The sequence below is a fragment of the Neoarius graeffei genome, chromosome 14 (assembly GCF_027579695.1).
Source record: "Neoarius graeffei isolate fNeoGra1 chromosome 14, fNeoGra1.pri, whole genome shotgun sequence".
Lineage (NCBI taxonomy): Eukaryota > Metazoa > Chordata > Actinopteri > Siluriformes > Ariidae > Neoarius > Neoarius graeffei.
The window spans coordinates 44,391,480-44,412,219 of NC_083582.1; the positions used below are offsets into that span (position 1 = coordinate 44,391,480).

General features: G+C 41.8%; 2 protein-coding genes across 2 annotated transcripts; both read left to right on the plus strand.

Annotated features, from left to right (window-relative positions):
* The first annotated feature begins 3,939 nt into the window (after positions 1–3,939).
* Positions 3,940–5,767, plus strand: LOC132897607 (interferon-induced protein with tetratricopeptide repeats 5-like). The gene is made up of 2 exons (XM_060938850.1): positions 3,940–4,003; positions 4,284–5,767. Exons 1-2 carry the CDS (start codon positions 3,940–3,942, stop codon positions 5,765–5,767), a joined length of 1,548 nt encoding a protein of 515 aa, XP_060794833.1.
* An 8,130-nt stretch (positions 5,768–13,897) lies between these two features.
* Positions 13,898–15,725, plus strand: LOC132897608 (interferon-induced protein with tetratricopeptide repeats 5-like). The gene is made up of 2 exons (XM_060938851.1): positions 13,898–13,961; positions 14,242–15,725. Exons 1-2 carry the CDS (start codon positions 13,898–13,900, stop codon positions 15,723–15,725), a joined length of 1,548 nt encoding a protein of 515 aa, XP_060794834.1.
* Positions 15,726–20,740: the final 5,015 nt, after the last annotated feature.

Genomic DNA, 20,740 nt, shown 5'->3' on the forward strand with positions numbered 1-20,740 from the left:
TCGTACTGATACAGTTATACCGCTACAGTACCGGTATAGTTGCTAGTGTGGACAGGTGTTGCGGTACGAAAGTAGTATCGTATCGGTACAAAATCCCTAGTGTGGACAGGGTAATAGAGATAAACAACCATTCACACTTACATTCACACCTACGGTCAATTTCGAGCCACCAACTAGCCTAACCTGCATGTCTTTGGACTGTGGGGGGAAACCAGAACACCTGGAGGAAACATGGAAAGAGACACGGCGAGAACATGCAAACTCCACACAGAAAGGAAGGAAGGAAGGAAAATTTATTTCTAAAGCACATTTAAACACAGTTTACACTGACCAAAGTGCTGTACAGAGTGTAAAAATAAATAGATATATTAAAGCCGCTAGCGGCCTTGACGGGCCCTCGCACGTGTGGTTCCGCAACCCAGGACATTCCACCACCCAACAAAACAGTCACATGTCATATACTCATCAAATATTCAAAGGTGATGTGCATGTTGCAAATGCCATGACTGCTTGACGGATGAGAGATAGACAAAGACTGTGTGTGTGTGTGTGTGTGTGTGGTGTGAAAATGTACATTTATATATGTACAAAACTATACATATGTCTCCTCCTTATCTCTATCTCACGCTGTAATCTTAAGTCATCTTAGCTTTCCTGTGTCTGCAGTGTGTGTGTGTGTGTGTGAATGCAGAGTTTTCATATGTCTGCAACAAAATGCACAATGATGGGGGCTCTACAATCCCGATTCCAAAAAAGTTGGGACAAAGTACATATTGTAAATAAAAACGGAATGCAATAATTTACAAATCTCTAAAACTGATATTGTATTCACAATAGAACATAGACAACATATCAAATGTCGAAAGTGAGACATTTTGAAATTTCATGCCAAATATTGGCTCATTTGAAATTTCATGACAGCAACACATCTCAAAAAAGTTGGGACAGGGGCAATAAGAGGCTGGAAAAGTTAAAGGTACAAAAAAGGAACAGCTGGAGGACCAAACTGCAACTCATTAGGTCAATTGGCAATAGGTCATTAACATGACTGGGTATAAAAAGAGCATCTTGGAGTGGCAGCGGCTCTCAGAAGTAAAGATGGGAAGAGGATCACCAATCCCCCCAATTCTGCACCGACAAATAGTGGAGCAATATCAGAAATGAGTTTGACAGTGTAAAATTGCAAAGAGTTTGAACATATCATCATCTACAGTGCATAATATCATCAAAAGATTCAGAGAATCTGGAAGAATCTCTGTGCGTAAGGGTCAAGGCCGGAAAACCATACCGGGTGCCCGTGATCTTCGGGCCCTTAGACGGCACTGCATCACATACAGGCATGCTTCTGTATTGGAAATCACAAAATGGGCTCAGGAATATTTCCAGAGAACATTATCTGTGAACACAATTCACCGTGCCATCTGCTGTTGCCAGCTAAAACTCTATAGTTCAAAGAAGAAGCCGTATCTAAACATGATCCAGAAGCGCAGACGTCTTCTCTGGGCCAAGGCTCGTTTAAAATGGACTGTGGCAAAGTGGAAAACTGTTCTGTGGTCAGACGAATCAAAATTTGAAGTTCTTTATGGAAATCAGGGACGCCGTGTCATTCGGACTAAAGAGGAGAAGGATGACCCGAGTTGATATCAGCGCTCAGTTCAGAAGCCTGCATCTCTGATGGTATGGGGTTGCATTAGTGTGTGTGGCATGGGCAGCTTACACATCTGGAAAGACACCATCAATGCTGAAAGGTATATCCAGGTTCTAGAGCAACATATGCTCCCATCCAGACGACGTCTCTTTCAGGGAAGACCTTGCATTTTCCAACATGACAATGCCAAACCACATACTGCATCAATTACAGCATCATGGCTGCGTAGAAGAAGGGTCCGGGTACTGAACTGGCTAGCCTGCAGTCCAGATCTTTCACCCATAGAAAACATTTGGCGCATCATAAAACGGAAGATACGACAAAAAAGACCTAGACAGTTGAGCAACTAGAATCCTACATTAGACAAGAATGGGTTAACATTCCTATCCCTAAACTTGAGCAACTTGTCTCCTCAGTCCCCAGACGTTTACAGACTGTTGTAAAGAGAAAAGGGGATGTCTCACAGTGGGAAACATGGCCTTGTCCCAACTTTTTTGAGATGTGTTGTTGTCATGAAATTTAAAATCACCTAATTTTTCTCTTTAAATGATACATTTTCTCAGTTTAAACATTTGATATGTCATCTATGTTCTATTCTGAATAAAATATGGAATTTTGAAACTTCCACATCATTGCATTCCGTTTTTATTTACAATTTGTACTTTGTCCCAACTTTTTTGGAACCGGGGTTGTATTTTGGTCTCATCTGACCACATGACCTTCTCCCATGCCTCCTCTGGATCATCCAGATGGTCATTGGCAAACTTCAGATGGGCCTGGACATGTGCTGGCTTGAGCAGGGGGACCTTGCGCGCACTGCAGGATTTTAATCCATAATGGTGTAGTGTGTTACTAATGGTAATCTTTGAGACTGTGGTCCCAGCTCTCTTCAGGTCATTGACCAGGTTCTCCCATGTAGTTCTGGGCTGATCCCTCACCTTTCTCATGATCACTGATACCTCACAAGGCGATATCTTGCATGGAGCCCCAGACTGAGGGAGACTGACAGTCGTCTTGGAGTTTCTTCCATTTTCTAATAATTGCGCCAACAGTTGTTGCCTTCTCACCAAGCTGCTTGCCTATTGTCCTGTAGCCCATCCCAGCCTTGTGCAGGTCTACAATTTTGTCCCTGGTGTCCTTAGACAGCTCTTTGGTCTTGCCCATGGTGGAGAGGTTGGAGTCTGATTGATTGAGTGTGTGAACAGGTGTCTTTTATACAGATAATGAGTTCAAACAGGTACAATTAATACAGGTAATGAGTGGAGAATAGGAGAGCTCTTAAAGAAAAACTAACAGGTCTGTGAGAGCCAGAATTCTTGCTGGTTGGTACCAGCATCAAATACTTATTTCATGCAATAAAATGCAAATTAAATATTTAAAAATCATACAATGTGATTTTCTGGATTTTTTTTTTTAGATTCTGTCTCTCATAGTTGAAGTTTACCTATGATAAAAATTACAGACCTCTCCATTCTTTGTAAGTGGGAAAACTTTCAAAATCGGCAGTATGTCCAATACTTATTTTCCCCACTGTAAGTACAGTACATCTGTCCAAAACTTTCAAAACATTTTCTTTTCTTTTTTTAATGTTTATTTCTGCCTTTATTTTTGGATTTGTTTGTTTATTTATGTTCTGTGACTCCAGTATAGTGCTATGGGCAGAGAAAAGGAAACGAAAGTTAAAGAAAGGAGATTATTATCTTCTGCTTCTGTTTAATACTGCATAATGCACAATGTGCTGTTTTGTAAATTATGTTTTTAAGAATGAGTATGATTTGATATTTGAGACTCAGTAACTTCATTTACAATTTCAATCCAGATGTTTACATTGGGGCGGCACGGTGGTGTAGTGGTTAGCGCTGTCGCCTCACAGCAAGAAGGTCGGCGTTCGAGCCCCGTGGCCGGCGAGGGCCTTTCTGTGTGGAGTTTGCATGTTCTCCCCGTGTCCGTGTGGGTTTCTTCCGGGTGCTCCAGTTTCCCCCACAGTCCAAAGACATGCAGGTTAGGTTAACTGGTGACTCTAAATTGACCGTAGGTGTGAATGTGAGTGTGAATAGTTGTCTGTGTCTATGTGTCAGCCCTGTGATGACCTGGCAACTTGTCCAGGGTGTACCCCGCCTTTTGCCTGTAGTCAGCTGGGATAGGCTCCAGCTTGCGTGTGACCCTGTAGAACAGGATAAAGCGGCTAGAGATAATGAGATGAGATGTTTACATTGTTATTTGCTGATGTCATCCAAAGAGTTGAGGCTGCATTTGAAAAGAAAATATTTTCGGTTTCCTTTCCTGAACAAATGGGTGTGGATTTAAATCGCTTCTATCTGTATCACTGTAGTCTCCCTGATCTGTTTTCACAGTGTGAGATACACAGAGACTGAACACAATGAGATAAATGCTGTCATTCTGCCTGAATACTAAACCTTCCTTTCACTGAAAGCACCCATAAGGGTACATTTTGTTTCTACCTTTAGTCTGTATTTCTAACCTAATATGAATTAATGTTACAAAAATAATTGAAGGTACATAATTGGACCTTATGAACCACTCTTGTTCCACAGAGGAACTGTTTACATGTACTTTATTGATATAAAAGGTTTATATTGTTTTTTGTTTTTCTCTGAGAATTATACTATTTTAGTGAGTTTCATTCATGCATGTGACTCAGTTATTTCTTTCTCTACCAGTTCAACACAAGACACATTTTTCAAAACCAGACTTCTTCAGCTGGAATGCCATTTTACCTGGGCTCTGAACAAAAATGATGTAGATCTCACTGACCTTCTGAACAGGCTAGAAGAACAGCTTAACCTGGATCTTGGAGGGGAGACAGGAGCTGCACGTGCACACAGCTATAAGGGATTTGTGAAATTTCTTCTTGGCTCCAATACTGAGGCTCTCAGCAACTTTGAGAGATCTGTAGAGCTCACTAAGTCTCGTGGAAATGACTGTGACAAGTTGTTTGTTGTTGCTTATGGAGACCTTGCATGGTTATACTATCACATGGGTAATTTCACAGAGTGTGAAAGCTACTTGAGTAAGCTGAGCGAGATTAAAGTGAAATATCCATCTGTCCCATATGCTGAGGTGCTTGGAGAAAAAGGATGGACATTCCTTAAGTTTTCTCAGAAATATTATGAATGGGCGAAAAAGTGCTTCAAGAAGGCCCTGGAGCTGGAACCAGAGGACCCTGAATGGAATGCCGGCCTTGCTATTGCTCTGTATCGGCTGGAGTATAATCTCCAAAATTCAGCGGTGTCAACTGAAACTTCAACTGAAAATTCAACTGATCAGCTTAGATGGGCCATAGCCACGAACCCAGACGATGATGTTCTTAAGGTTCTGCTTGCACTTAGATTGACTGTTGACAAGAAGTACAATGAGGCAGAGAGCCTAGTGGAGCAAGCCTTAGAGAGCTCTCCAGAACATCCAAATGTGCTTCGATATGTTGCAAAGTTTTTGCGGAATCAAGGGTCTGTGGACAGGTCTATTGCCCTCCTAAAGACAGCATTAGAGAAAGTGACCAATGCAGCCTTTATACACCATCAGCTGGGGCTTTGCTATAAGCAAAAGATCCAGAATCTGAGGTTTGCAGGAAGCCACCACAGAACAGGTGCTGAAATTAAGCAAGCTCAAGAGCAGTGCATCTACCACTTGGAGATAGCGACCAAACTGAAGACTGGTTTCATCCTTGCTATGAGTGATCTGGCCCTCCAGTATGGGGTGAAGCGGGATATGCAGAGAGCAGAAGAAATGTTCCACAATGCATTTCAGACAGCTAAAGAAAGAAACGAGAACTGCCAGTATGTTCATCTCTGTTATGCAGAATTCCAGCAGTACAGTATGAAATGTGAGCCTGCTGCCATCAAACACTACACTGAATGTCTGAATTTAAATCCAAAGACATATCATGGGAAGAAAAGTGCTGAAAGTCTGAAAAAGATTGCAAAGAGAAGAATTGAGAACAACCCAGAGGATGGAGAGGCCTTTGGAATACTCGGAATCATTCATAAGGAACAAGGAGAAAAGCAACAAGCCATAGAGTGCTTTGAGAAAGCGCTGAGCTGTGAAGACAATGAGGATTATCTCAGTCATCTTTGTGAACTTCAGATTTCATTACAGTAATATTACAAATATCCTGTTTGATATATAGCCAATTATTTATACATTCATGAGAGTTAATAGTGACTGTATACTGTCTGAATTTAAAAAATATAAATATATATATATATATATGTACACACAAACACACACGATAAGATATTAAGATTACTGTTATAATGAATAGATCATTAGTTCAATATGCTATTAATATTAAATGTAGTAATGGAAGAAGATGACTGCTTTACTCCCTATTAATGTTCTATTATTAAAGTTTGTCCTGCACTTTGTTTTGAAAAAATCACTTTCTTCTTATGGAAATTAAAGTACTTTTAAGTGAGAAATCATAACCTGTGTTGATCTCTTTCCTGCAGAACAAATATTGAGGTTTTTCACCCACGTGACCAAGTCATGTGATGCATCGTTAGGCTGCCATTTTGGACGTCACGGCTCGAATCAGTTTGAATGCGAGGAAGGCGACAAACGAAAAACATAAAAGAAAAAGGAGCGAGATGCAGAAAACACCTTCACTATCCAGCGACGTAGGGCATTTACAGGGCGAGCAGAGGGAGAGGTATTTGCAAAAATTGAGGTTAGCAGGCTTAGAGAACGACGTTTACCTGCTTCCACCAGGATTGTTCACTGACGTCCGGAAGTACACAAAGCCCTCGTCTTTACCTGACTTCGGCCCACATGATCTGTATACCTATGTCGTTAAAAACCCATCGCCATACACAGGTATTGATCTGAAAGCGTATAAGAGTTTGGATGCCTACAAATATTTTGTGTCAGGCTGGGTAACATGCCTACATCAGCGGGTCGTCCCTGGTGCCGGTGGTCGCCATCTTATTACAGCTAAGGTTTGTTCACGTTTTCATTTACTTTCGGTCCTCAGGATAAACAAAATGTTATTAAATGTCATTGAAATAACTTCTTAGTCTGTTGAGACATGGCCCGTTATAAATTTGCTGTTACCAGGCAATGACCAAGAACTGTATTATTAGGGTCGGTGTCTGTGTTGTAGCAGTGTACTAGCAGCTAGCTGTTAGCACTAGCTAATGTCAACAACATCATAGCTGGTATGTTACTGTAGCAATATTTACGTTCAGTCATTTGGATGACTGTTAAAACCTTTCAGTCTCAAGTTTTTCCTTTACTGTATTTACTAGTTTACTGTAATAATGATCCGGCAGCTATTTACACCGGATCCAGTGTAAATAGCTGCCGGAGCGCGCTCCGGCTTGCTCCCCCTCAAATTAAGCAGCGCGCTCCGGCTTGCTCCCGGAGTGCTCCGGCCAAGGTTCCGGAGCGCGCTCCGGCTTGCTCCCCCTCAAATTAAGCAGCGCGCTCCGGCTTGCTCCCGGAGTGCTCCGGCCGAGGTTCCGGAGTGCGTTCCGGCATGCTCCCCCTCAAATTAAGTAGCACGCTCCCGCTTGCTCCCGGAGTACTCCGGCCGAGGTTCCGGAGCGCGCTCCGGCAGCTATTTACACTGGATCCAGTGTAAATAGCTGCCGGATCATAATTACAGTAAACTAGTAAATACAGTAAAGGAAAAACTTGAGACTGAAAGGTTTTAACGGTCATCCAAATGACTGAACGTAAACATTGCTACAGTAACATACCAGCTACTATGTTGTTGACATTAGCTAGCTTGACCTTCAAAATGGCGGACACCGGGGCGTCACGTGACCCTGTGACGTCAGGTGAAATACCTCAATAGCCATAGACTAAATAACACGTTAGATACAACTGCAACTAAATGTGTTTCTTCTCTTTTTCCTTTTTCATTTTGTAGGAGCAAATACAGCTGTTAAAAAAAAAACTAGATAAACAGGTAGACACACCTGGTTATGAAATATGGACGTCTAATAAACACAGCTGTCTGTCAAGTTGTACATGCTCACATATTGTACCCTGATGGCTTAATACAAGACACTTATATAATGCATTCAGGAATAATGAATGTGTTGAGAGTGGATATACACACAGACATGAGTAATGTGGAAATGAAAGTAAACAGGACACTTTGTGCTGAAAGGAGATATGCAGAGCCTTTATTTTTAAATAAATTTCTGAGTGGATAGTATCTCCATCCTTTACTCTTGCATGCTGTAAAATGGGAATAAAAATATACTTTTGAGAGTTAAAAATCAACCACGAAGTTGGCAATCGAGCTGCCCCCACTGAGCCAGCCCTGAGTGCGTGACATCACAGCTGTCACCGGTTTTAAAGGTCATAGGCAACGGTCGGGGGTGAAACGTGGAATATCAACTTTATTGTCTAGAACAACCCAAAAAGCGAATTCAATCTGCCTAGTGTCTAATTTGCACCCTAAAATGGAATAAAACAGCTAAAATATACTGTTTTGCCCAATTTCCAAAGGTTTGTTTACATCTCACTTATGCGCACTTTCACTGCCAGTGAACCATCGTCGTGACGTCATTTGAGCCAAACAGACCGGGAGCAGTTCTGTGTTTACCTGCGAACCAAGCACACGTGTACGGACTTTGGTCGTGAGAGGTTGTGTAAAATGTCTGAAAGCGATAGCGATTTTGAAGTAGGAATTCTCCAAATTAAATATCGAGAGGTGAAACCATATATGTATGAACCTATGGCCATTGCAAAGCAATCAGTGAACGTGGTTCACTGGTTTGACTGTGCGGCTTCGGAATCGGACAGCGACTCGGCCGACTCTGATCGCGGTGACCCCGGACCTCAACAAGACTCGCTCCCAAATGATTTATCCTGGTAATTATGATAAATTCTTACTTTCGTCGTAATACTAAATAAGAGCCCTTTTGAAGAATAATTAAACCGCCCTCCCTAGTGGATATAGGTAACAATTACTGGACAGTGCACCGGTAGGCCACATTAGCCTGCCATCCGCGGCATTATACTATTTATAGCCTACTCTAAGCGAGAAAATATCCCTTTGTCTCCTTTCCACAATGACTGTACAGGATCCCTCAGGATTCTTGAGTCAAGTCAAGTCAACTTTATTGTCAAATATGCTATACATGCTCGACATACAGCACAGATGAAATTTCAGTCCGCTCTGACCCGCAGTGCAAACAGGCAATGCAATAAATAAAAATAGAATAACTGAAATAAACAATATAAACACACATATGCATACACACACAACCCCGATTCCAAAAAAGTTGGGACAAAGTACAAATTGTAAATAAAAACGGAATGCAATAATTTACAAATCTCAAAAACTGATATTGTATTCACAATAGAACATAGACAACATATCAAATATCGAAAGTGAGACATTTTGAAATTTCATGCCAAATACTGTCTCATATGAAATTTCATGACAGCAACACATCTCAAAAAAGTTGGGACAGGGGCAATAAGAGGCTGGAAAAGTTAAAGGTACAAAAAAGGAACAGCTGGAGGACCAATTTGCAACTCATTAGGTCAATTGGCAATAGGTCATTAACATGACTGGGTATAAAAAGAGCATCTTGGAGTGGCAGCGGCTCTCAGAAGTAAAGATGGGAAGAGGATCACCAATCCCCCTAATTCTGCGCCGACAAATAGTGGAGCAATATCAGAAAGGAGTTCGACAGTGTAAAATTGCAAAGAGTTTGAACATATCATCATCTAAAGTGCATAATATCATCAAAAGATTCAGAGAATCTGGAAGAATCTCTGTGCGTAAGGGTCAAGGCCGGAAAACCATACCGGGTGCCCATGATCTTCGGGCCCTTAGACGGCACTGCATCACATACAGGCATGCTTCTGTATTGGAAATCACAAAATGGGCTCAGGAATATTTCCAGAGAACATTATCTGTGAACACAATTCACCGTGTCATCCGCCGTTGCCAGCTAAAACTCTACAGTTCAAAGAAGAAGCTGTATCTAAACATGATCCAGAAGCGCAAACGTCTTCTCTGGGCCAAGGCTCATTTAAAATGGACTGTGGAAAAGTGGAAAACTGTTCTGTGGTCAGACGAATCAAAATTTGAAGTTCTTTATGGAAATCAGGGACGCCGTGTCATTCGGACTAAAGAGGAGAAGGACCACCCAAGTTGTTATCAGCGCTCAGTTCAGAAGCCTGCATCTCTGATGGTATGGGGTTATATTAGTGCGTGTGGCATGGGCAGCTTACACATCTGGAAACAGAACCTCTTCATCTGTCCACACTACAGCGAAGCGCTACAGTACCGATACTGTACCGGTACGAAACCCATACATTTGTGGGTTTCGTACTGATACAGTTATACCGCTACAGTACCGGTATAGTTGCTAGTGTGGACAGGTGTTGCGGTACGAAAGTAGTATCGTATCGGTACAAAATCCCTAGTGTGGACAGGGTAATAGAGATAAACAACCATTCACACTTACATTCACACCTACGGTCAATTTCGAGCCACCAACTAGCCTAACCTGCATGTCTTTGGACTGTGGGGGGAAACCAGAACACCTGGAGGAAACATGGAAAGAGACACGGCGAGAACATGCAAACTCCACACAGAAAGGAAGGAAGGAAGGAAAATTTATTTCTAAAGCACATTTAAACACAGTTTACACTGACCAAAGTGCTGTACAGAGTGTAAAAATAAATAGATATATTAAAGCCGCTAGCGGCCTTGACGGGCCCTCGCACGTGTGGTTCCGCAACCCAGGACATTCCACCACCCAACAAAACAGTCACATGTCATATACTCATCAAATATTCAAAGGTGATGTGCATGTTGCAAATGCCATGACTGCTTGACGGATGAGAGATAGACAAAGACTGTGTGTGTGTGTGTGTGTGTGGTGTGAAAATGTACATTTATATATGTACAAAACTATACATATGTCTCCTCCTTATCTCTATCTCACGCTGTAATCTTAAGTCATCTTAGCTTTCCTGTGTCTGCAGTGTGTGTGTGTGTGTGTGAATGCAGAGTTTTCATATGTCTGCAACAAAATGCACAATGATGGGGGCTCTACAATCCCGATTCCAAAAAAGTTGGGACAAAGTACATATTGTAAATAAAAACGGAATGCAATAATTTACAAATCTCTAAAACTGATATTGTATTCACAATAGAACATAGACAACATATCAAATGTCGAAAGTGAGACATTTTGAAATTTCATGCCAAATATTGGCTCATTTGAAATTTCATGACAGCAACACATCTCAAAAAAGTTGGGACAGGGGCAATAAGAGGCTGGAAAAGTTAAAGGTACAAAAAAGGAACAGCTGGAGGACCAAACTGCAACTCATTAGGTCAATTGGCAATAGGTCATTAACATGACTGGGTATAAAAAGAGCATCTTGGAGTGGCAGCGGCTCTCAGAAGTAAAGATGGGAAGAGGATCACCAATCCCCCCAATTCTGCACCGACAAATAGTGGAGCAATATCAGAAATGAGTTTGACAGTGTAAAATTGCAAAGAGTTTGAACATATCATCATCTACAGTGCATAATATCATCAAAAGATTCAGAGAATCTGGAAGAATCTCTGTGCGTAAGGGTCAAGGCCGGAAAACCATACCGGGTGCCCGTGATCTTCGGGCCCTTAGACGGCACTGCATCACATACAGGCATGCTTCTGTATTGGAAATCACAAAATGGGCTCAGGAATATTTCCAGAGAACATTATCTGTGAACACAATTCACCGTGCCATCCGCTGTTGCCAGCTAAAACTCTATAGTTCAAAGAAGAAGCCGTATCTAAACATGATCCAGAAGCGCAGACGTCTTCTCTGGGCCAAGGCTCGTTTAAAATGGACTGTGGCAAAGTGGAAAACTGTTCTGTGGTCAGACGAATCAAAATTTGAAGTTCTTTATGGAAATCAGGGACGCCGTGTCATTCGGACTAAAGAGGAGAAGGATGACCCGAGTTGATATCAGCGCTCAGTTCAGAAGCCTGCATCTCTGATGGTATGGGGTTGCATTAGTGTGTGTGGCATGGGCAGCTTACACATCTGGAAAGACACCATCAATGCTGAAAGGTATATCCAGGTTCTAGAGCAACATATGCTCCCATCCAGACGACGTCTCTTTCAGGGAAGACCTTGCATTTTCCAACATGACAATGCCAAACCACATACTGCATCAATTACAGCATCATGGCTGCGTAGAAGAAGGGTCCGGGTACTGAACTGGCCAGCCTGCAGTCCAGATCTTTCACCCATAGAAAACATTTGGCGCATCATAAAACGGAAGATACGACAAAAAAGACCTAGACAGTTGAGCAACTAGAATCCTACATTAGACAAGAATGGGTTAACATTCCTATCCCTAAACTTGAGCAACTTGTCTCCTCAGTCCCCAGACGTTTACAGACTGTTGTAAAGAGAAAAGGGGATGTCTCACAGTGGGAAACATGGCCTTGTCCCAACTTTTTTGAGATGTGTTGTTGTCATGAAATTTAAAATCACCTAATTTTTCTCTTTAAATGATACATTTTCTCAGTTTAAACATTTGATATGTCATCTATGTTCTATTCTGAATAAAATATGGAATTTTGAAACTTCCACATCATTGCATTCCGTTTTTATTTACAATTTGTACTTTGTCCCAACTTTTTTGGAACCGGGGTTGTATTTTGGTCTCATCTGACCACATGACCTTCTCCCATGCCTCCTCTGGATCATCCAGATGGTCATTGGCAAACTTCAGATGGGCCTGGACATGTGCTGGCTTGAGCAGGGGGACCTTGCGCGCACTGCAGGATTTTAATCCATAATGGTGTAGTGTGTTACTAATGGTAATCTTTGAGACTGTGGTCCCAGCTCTCTTCAGGTCATTGACCAGGTTCTCCCATGTAGTTCTGGGCTGATCCCTCACCTTTCTCATGATCACTGATACCTCACAAGGCGATATCTTGCATGGAGCCCCAGACTGAGGGAGACTGACAGTCGTCTTGGAGTTTCTTCCATTTTCTAATAATTGCGCCAACAGTTGTTGCCTTCTCACCAAGCTGCTTGCCTATTGTCCTGTAGCCCATCCCAGCCTTGTGCAGGTCTACAATTTTGTCCCTGGTGTCCTTAGACAGCTCTTTGGTCTTGCCCATGGTGGAGAGGTTGGAGTCTGATTGATTGAGTGTGTGAACAGGTGTCTTTTATACAGATAATGAGTTCAAACAGGTACAATTAATACAGGTAATGAGTGGAGAATAGGAGAGCTCTTAAAGAAAAACTAACAGGTCTGTGAGAGCCAGAATTCTTGCTGGTTGGTACCAGCATCAAATACTTATTTCATGCAATAAAATGCAAATTAAATATTTAAAAATCATACAATGTGATTTTCTGGATTTTTTTTTTTAGATTCTGTCTCTCATAGTTGAAGTTTACCTATGATAAAAATTACAGACCTCTCCATTCTTTGTAAGTGGGAAAACTTTCAAAATCGGCAGTATGTCCAATACTTATTTTCCCCACTGTAAGTACAGTACATCTGTCCAAAACTTTCAAAACATTTTCTTTTCTTTTTTTAATGTTTATTTCTGCCTTTATTTTTGGATTTGTTTGTTTATTTATGTTCTGTGACTCCAGTATAGTGCTATGGGCAGAGAAAAGGAAACGAAAGTTAAAGAAAGGAGATTATTATCTTCTGCTTCTGTTTAATACTGCATAATGCACAATGTGCTGTTTTGTAAATTATGTTTTTAAGAATGAGTATGATTTGATATTTGAGACTCAGTAACTTCATTTACAATTTCAATCCAGATGTTTACATTGGGGCGGCACGGTGGTGTAGTGGTTAGCGCTGTCGCCTCACAGCAAGAAGGTCGGCGTTCGAGCCCCGTGGCCGGCGAGGGCCTTTCTGTGTGGAGTTTGCATGTTCTCCCCGTGTCCGTGTGGGTTTCTTCCGGGTGCTCCAGTTTCCCCCACAGTCCAAAGACATGCAGGTTAGGTTAACTGGTGACTCTAAATTGACCGTAGGTGTGAATGTGAGTGTGAATAGTTGTCTGTGTCTATGTGTCAGCCCTGTGATGACCTGGCAACTTGTCCAGGGTGTACCCCGCCTTTTGCCTGTAGTCAGCTGGGATAGGCTCCAGCTTGCGTGTGACCCTGTAGAACAGGATAAAGCGGCTAGAGATAATGAGATGAGATGTTTACATTGTTATTTGCTGATGTCATCCAAAGAGTTGAGGCTGCATTTGAAAAGAAAATATTTTCGGTTTCCTTTCCTGAACAAATGGGTGTGGATTTAAATCGCTTCTATCTGTATCACTGTAGTCTCCCTGATCTGTTTTCACAGTGTGAGATACACAGAGACTGAACACAATGAGATAAATGCTGTCATTCTGCCTGAATACTAAACCTTCCTTTCACTGAAAGCACCCATAAGGGTACATTTTGTTTCTACCTTTAGTCTGTATTTCTAACCTAATATGAATTAATGTTACAAAAATAATTGAAGGTACATAATTGGACCTTATGAACCACTCTTGTTCCACAGAGGAACTGTTTACATGTACTTTATTGATATAAAAGGTTTATATTGTTTTTTGTTTTTCTCTGAGAATTATACTATTTTAGTGAGTTTCATTCATGCATGTGACTCAGTTATTTCTTTCTCTACTAGTTCAACACAAGACACATTTTTCAAAACCAGACTTCTTCAGCTGGAATGCCATTTTACCTGGGCTCTGAACAAAAATGATGTAGATCTCACTGACCTTCTGAACAGGCTAGAAGAACAGCTTAACCTGGATCTTGGAGGGGAGACAGGAGCTGCACGTGCACACAGCTATAAGGGATTTGTGAAATTTCTTCTTGGCTCCAATACTGAGGCTCTCAGCAACTTTGAGAGATCTGTAGAGCTCACTAAGTCTCGTGGAAATGACTGTGACAAGTTGTTTGTTGTTGCTTATGGAGACCTTGCATGGTTATACTATCACATGGGTAATTTCACAGAGTGTGAAAGCTACTTGAGTAAGCTGAGCGAGATTAAAGTGAAATATCCATCTGTCCCATATGCTGAGGTGCTTGGAGAAAAAGGATGGACATTCCTTAAGTTTTCTCAGAAATATTATGAATGGGCGAAAAAGTGCTTCAAGAAGGCCCTGGAGCTGGAACCAGAGGACCCTGAATGGAATGCCGGCCTTGCTATTGCTCTGTATCGGCTGGAGTATAATCTCCAAAATTCAGCGGTGTCAACTGAAACTTCAACTGAAAATTCAACTGATCAGCTTAGATGGGCCATAGCCACGAACCCAGACGATGATGTTCTTAAGGTTCTGCTTGCACTTAGATTGACTGTTGACAAGAAGTACAATGAGGCAGAGAGCCTAGTGGAGCAAGCCTTAGAGAGCTCTCCAGAACATCCAAATGTGCTTCGATATGTTGCAAAGTTTTTGCGGAATCAAGGGTCTGTGGACAGGTCTATTGCCCTCCTAAAGACAGCATTAGAGAAAGTGACCAATGCAGCCTTTATACACCATCAGCTGGGGCTTTGCTATAAGCAAAAGATCCAGAATCTGAGGTTTGCAGGAAGCCACCACAGAACAGGTGCTGAAATTAAGCAAGCTCAAGAGCAGTGCATCTACCACTTGGAGATAGCGACCAAACTGAAGACTGGTTTCATCCTTGCTATGAGTGATCTGGCCCTCCAGTATGGGGTGAAGCGGGATATGCAGAGAGCAGAAGAAATGTTCCACAATGCATTTCAGACAGCTAAAGAAAGAAACGAGAACTGCCAGTATGTTCATCTCTGTTATGCAGAATTCCAGCAGTACAGTATGAAATGTGAGCCTGCTGCCATCAAACACTACACTGAATGTCTGAATTTAAATCCAAAGACATATCATTGGAAGAAAAGTGCTGAAAGTCTGAAAAAGATTGCAAAGAGAAGAATTGAGAACAACCCAGAGGATGGAGAGGCCTTTGGAATACTCGGAATCATTCATAAGGAACAAGGAGAAAAGCAACAAGCCATAGAGTGCTTTGAGAAAGCGCTGAGCTGTGAAGACAATGAGGATTATCTCAGTCATCTTTGTGAACTTCAGATTTCATTACAGTAATATTACAAATATCCTGTTTGATATATAGCCAATTATTTATACATTCATGAGAGTTAATAGTGACTGTATACTGTCTGAATTTAAAAAATATAAATATATATATATATATATATGTACACACAAACACACACGATAAGATATTAAGATTACTGTTATAATGAATAGATCATTAGTTCAATATGCTATTAATATTAAATGTAGTAATGGAAGAAGATGACTGCTTTACTCCCTATTAATGTTCTATTATTAAAGTTTGTCCTGCACTTTGTTTTGAAAAAATCACTTTCTTCTTATGGAAATTAAAGTACTTTTAAGTGAGAAATCATAACCTGTGTTGATCTCTTTCCTGCAGAACAAATATTGAGGTTTTTCACCCACGTGACCAAGTCATGTGATGCATCGTTAGGCTGCCATTTTGGACGTCACGGCTCGAATCAGTTTGAATGCGAGGAAGGCGACAAACGAAAAACATAAAAGAAAAAGGAGCGAGATGCAGAAAACACCTTCACTATCCAGCGACGTAGGGCATTTACAGGGCGAGCAGAGGGAGAGGTATTTGCAAAAATTGAGGTTAGCAGGCTTAGAGAACGACGTTTACCTGCTTCCACCAGGATTGTTCACTGACGTCCGGAAGTACACAAAGCCCTCGTCTTTACCTGACTTCGGCCCACATGATCTGTATACCTATGTCGTTAAAAACCCATCGCCATACACAGGTATTGATCTGAAAGCGTATAAGAGTTTGGATGCCTACAAATATTTTGTGTCAGGCTGGGTAACATGCCTACATCAGCGGGTCGTCCCTGGTGCCGGTGGTCGCCATCTTATTACAGCTAAGGTTTGTTCACGTTTTCATTTACTTTCGGTCCTCAGGATAAACAAAATGTTATTAAATGTCATTGAAATAACTTCTTAGTCTGTTGAGACATGGCCCGTTATAAATTTGCTGTTACCAGGCAATGACCAAGAACTGTATTATTAGGGTCGGTGTCTGTGTTGTAGCAGTGTACTAGCAGCTAGCTGTTAGCACTAGCTAATGTCAACAACATCATAGCTGGTATGTTACTGTAGCAATATTTACGTTCAGTCATTTGGATGACTGTTAAAACCTTTCAGTCTCAAGTTTTTCCTTTACTGTATTTACTAGTTTACTGTAATAATGATCCGGCAGCTATTTACACCGGATCCAGTGTAAATAGCTGCCGGAGCGCGCTCCGGCTTGCTCCCCCTCAAATTAAGCAGCGCGCTCCGGCTTGCTCCCGGAGTGCTCCGGCCAAGGTTCCGGAGCGCGCTCCGGCTTGCTCCCCCTCAAATTAAGCAGCGCGCTCCGGCTTGCTCCCGGAGTGCTCCGGCCGAGGTTCCGGAGTGCGTTCCGGCATGCTCCCCCTCAAATTAAGTAGCACGCTCCCGCTTGCTCCCGGAGTACTCCGGCCGAGGTTCCGGAGCGCGCTCCGGCAGCTATTTACACTGGATCCAGTGTAAATAGCTGCCGGATCATAATTACAGTAAACTAGTAAATACAGTAAAGGAAAAACTTGAGACTGAAAGGTTTTAACGGTCATCCAAATGACTGAACGTAAACATTGCTACAGTAACATACCAGCTACTATGTTGTTGACATTAGCTAGCTTGACCTTCAAAATGGCGGACACCGGGGCGTCACGTGACCCTGTGACGTCAGGTGAAATACCTCAATAGCCATAGACTAAATAACACGTTAGATACAACTGCAACTAAATGTGTTTCTTCTCTTTTTCCTTTTTCATTTTGTAGGAGCAAATACAGCTGTTAAAAAAAAAACTAGATAAACAGGTAGACACACCTGGTTATGAAATATGGACGTCTAATAAACACAGCTGTCTGTCAAGTTGTACATGCTCACATATTGTACCCTGATGGCTTAATACAAGACACTTATATAATGCATTCAGGAATAATGAATGTGTTGAGAGTGGATATACACACAGACATGAGTAATGTGGAAATGAAAGTAAACAGGACACTTTGTGCTGAAAGGAGATATGCAGAGCCTTTATTTTTAAATAAATTTCTGAGTGGATAGTATCTCCATCCTTTACTCTTGCATGCTGTAAAATGGGAATAAAAATATACTTTTGAGAGTTAAAAATCAACCACGAAGTTGGCAATCGAGCTGCCCCCACTGAGCCAGCCCTGAGTGCGTGACATCACAGCTGTCACCGGTTTTAAAGGTCATAGGCAACGGTCGGGGGTGAAACGTGGAATATCAACTTTATTGTCTAGAACAACCCAAAAAGCGAATTCAATCTGCCTAGTGTCTAATTTGCACCCTAAAATGGAATAAAACAGCTAAAATATACTGTTTTGCCCAATTTCCAAAGGTTTGTTTACATCTCACTTATGCGCACTTTCACTGCCAGTGAACCATCGTCGTGACGTCATTTGAGCCAAACAGACCGGGAGCAGTTCTGTGTTTACCTGCGAACCAAGCACACGTGTACGGACTTTGGTCGTGAGAGGTTGTGTAAAATGTCTGAAAGCGATAGCGATTTTGAAGTAGGAATTCTCCAAATTAAATATCGAGAGGTGAAACCATATATGTATGAACCTATGGCCATTGCAAAGCAATCAGTGAACGTGGTTCACTGGTTTGACTGTGCGGCTTCGGAATCGGACAGCGACTCGGCCGACTCTGATCGCGGTGACCCCGGACCTCAACAAGACTCGCTCCCAAATGATTTATCCTGGTAATTATGATAAATTCTTACTTTCGTCGTAATACTAAATAAGAGCCCTTTTGAAGAATAATTAAACCGCCCTCCCTAGTGGATATAGGTAACAATTACTGGACAGTGCACCGGTAGGCCACATTAGCCTGCCATCCGCGGCATTATACTATTTATAGCCTACTCTAAGCGAGAAAATATCCCTTTGTCTCCTTTCCACAATGACTGTACAGGATCCCTCAGGATTCTTGAGTCAAGTCAAGTCAACTTTATTGTCAAATATGCTATACATGCTCGACATACAGCACAGATGAAATTTCAGTCCGCTCTGACCCGCAGTGCAAACAGGCAATGCAATAAATAAAAATAGAATAACTGAAATAAACAATATAAACACACATATGCATACACACACAACCCCGATTCCAAAAAAGTTGGGACAAAGTACAAATTGTAAATAAAAACGGAATGCAATAATTTACAAATCTCAAAAACTGATATTGTATTCACAATAGAACATAGACAACATATCAAATATCGAAAGTGAGACATTTTGAAATTTCATGCCAAATACTGTCTCATATGAAATTTCATGACAGCAACACATCTCAAAAAAGTTGGGACAGGGGCAATAAGAGGCTGGAAAAGTTAAAGGTACAAAAAAGGAACAGCTGGAGGACCAATTTGCAACTCATTAGGTCAATTGGCAATAGGTCATTAACATGACTGGGTATAAAAAGAGCATCTTGGAGTGGCAGCGGCTCTCAGAAGTAAAGATGGGAAGAGGATCACCAATCCCCCTAATTCTGCGCCGACAAATAGTGGAGCAATATCAGAAAGGAGTTCGACAGTGTAAAATTGCAAAGAGTTTGAACATATCATCATCTAAAGTGCATAAGATCATCAAAAGATTCAGAGAATCTGGAAGAATCTCTGTGCGTAAGGGTCAAGGCCGGAAAACCATACCGGGTGCCCGTGATCTTCGGGCCCTTAGACGGCACTGCATCACATACAGGCATGCTTCTGTATTGGAAATCACAAAATGGGCTCAGGAATATTTCCAGAGAACATTATCTGTGAACACAATTCACCGTGCCATCCGCTGTTGCCAGCTAAAACTCTATAGTTCAAAGAAGAAGCCGTATCTAAACATGATCCAGAAGCGCAGACGTCTTCTCTGGGCCAAGGCTCGTTTAAAATGGACTGTGGCAAAGTGGAAAACTGTTCTGTGGTCAGACGAATCAAAATTTGAAGTTCTTTATGGAAATCAGGGACGCCGTGTCATTCGGACTAAAGAGGAGAAGGATGACCCGAGTTGATATCAGCGCTCAGTTCAGAAGCCTGCATCTCTGATGGTATGGGGTTGCATTAGTGTGTGTGGCATGGGCAGCTTACACATCTGGAAAGACACCATCAATGCTGAAAGGTATATCCAGGTTCTAGAGCAACATATGCTCCCATCCAGACGACGTCTCTTTCAGGGAAGACCTTGCATTTTCCAACATGACAATGCCAAACCACATACTGCATCAATTACAGCATCATGGCTGCGTAGAAGAAGGGTCCGGGTACTGAACTGGCCAGCCTGCAGTCCAGATCTTTCACCCATAGAAAACATTTGGCGCATCATAAAACGGAAGATACGACAAAAAAGACCTAGACAGTTGAGCAACTAGAATCCTACATTAGACAAGAATGGGTTAACATTCCTATCCCTAAACTTGAGCAACTTGTCTCCTCAGTCCCCAGACGTTTACAGACTGTTGTAAAGAGAAAAGGGGATGTCTCACAGTGGGAAACATGGCCTTGTCCCAACTTTTTTGAGATGTGTTGTTGTCATGAAATTTAAAATCACCTAATTTTTCTCTTTAAATGATACATTTTCTCAGTTTAAACATTTGATATGTCATCTATGTTCTATTCTGAATAAAATATGGAATTTTGAAACTTCCACATCATTGCATTCCGTTTTTATTTACAATTTGTACTTTGTCCCAACTTTTTTGGAACCGGGGTTGTATTTTGGTCTCATCTGACCACATGACCTTCTCCCATGCCTCCTCTGGATCATCCAGATGGTCATTGGCAAACTTCAGATGGGCCTGGACATGTGCTGGCTTGAGCAGGGGGACCTTGCGCGCACTGCAGGATTTTAATCCATAATGGTGTAGTGTGTTACTAATGGTAATCTTTGAGACTGTGGTCCCAGCTCTCTTCAGGTCATTGACCAGGTTCTCCCATGTAGTTCTGGGCTGATCCCTCACCTTTCTCATGATCACTGATACCTCACAAGGCGATATCTTGCATGGA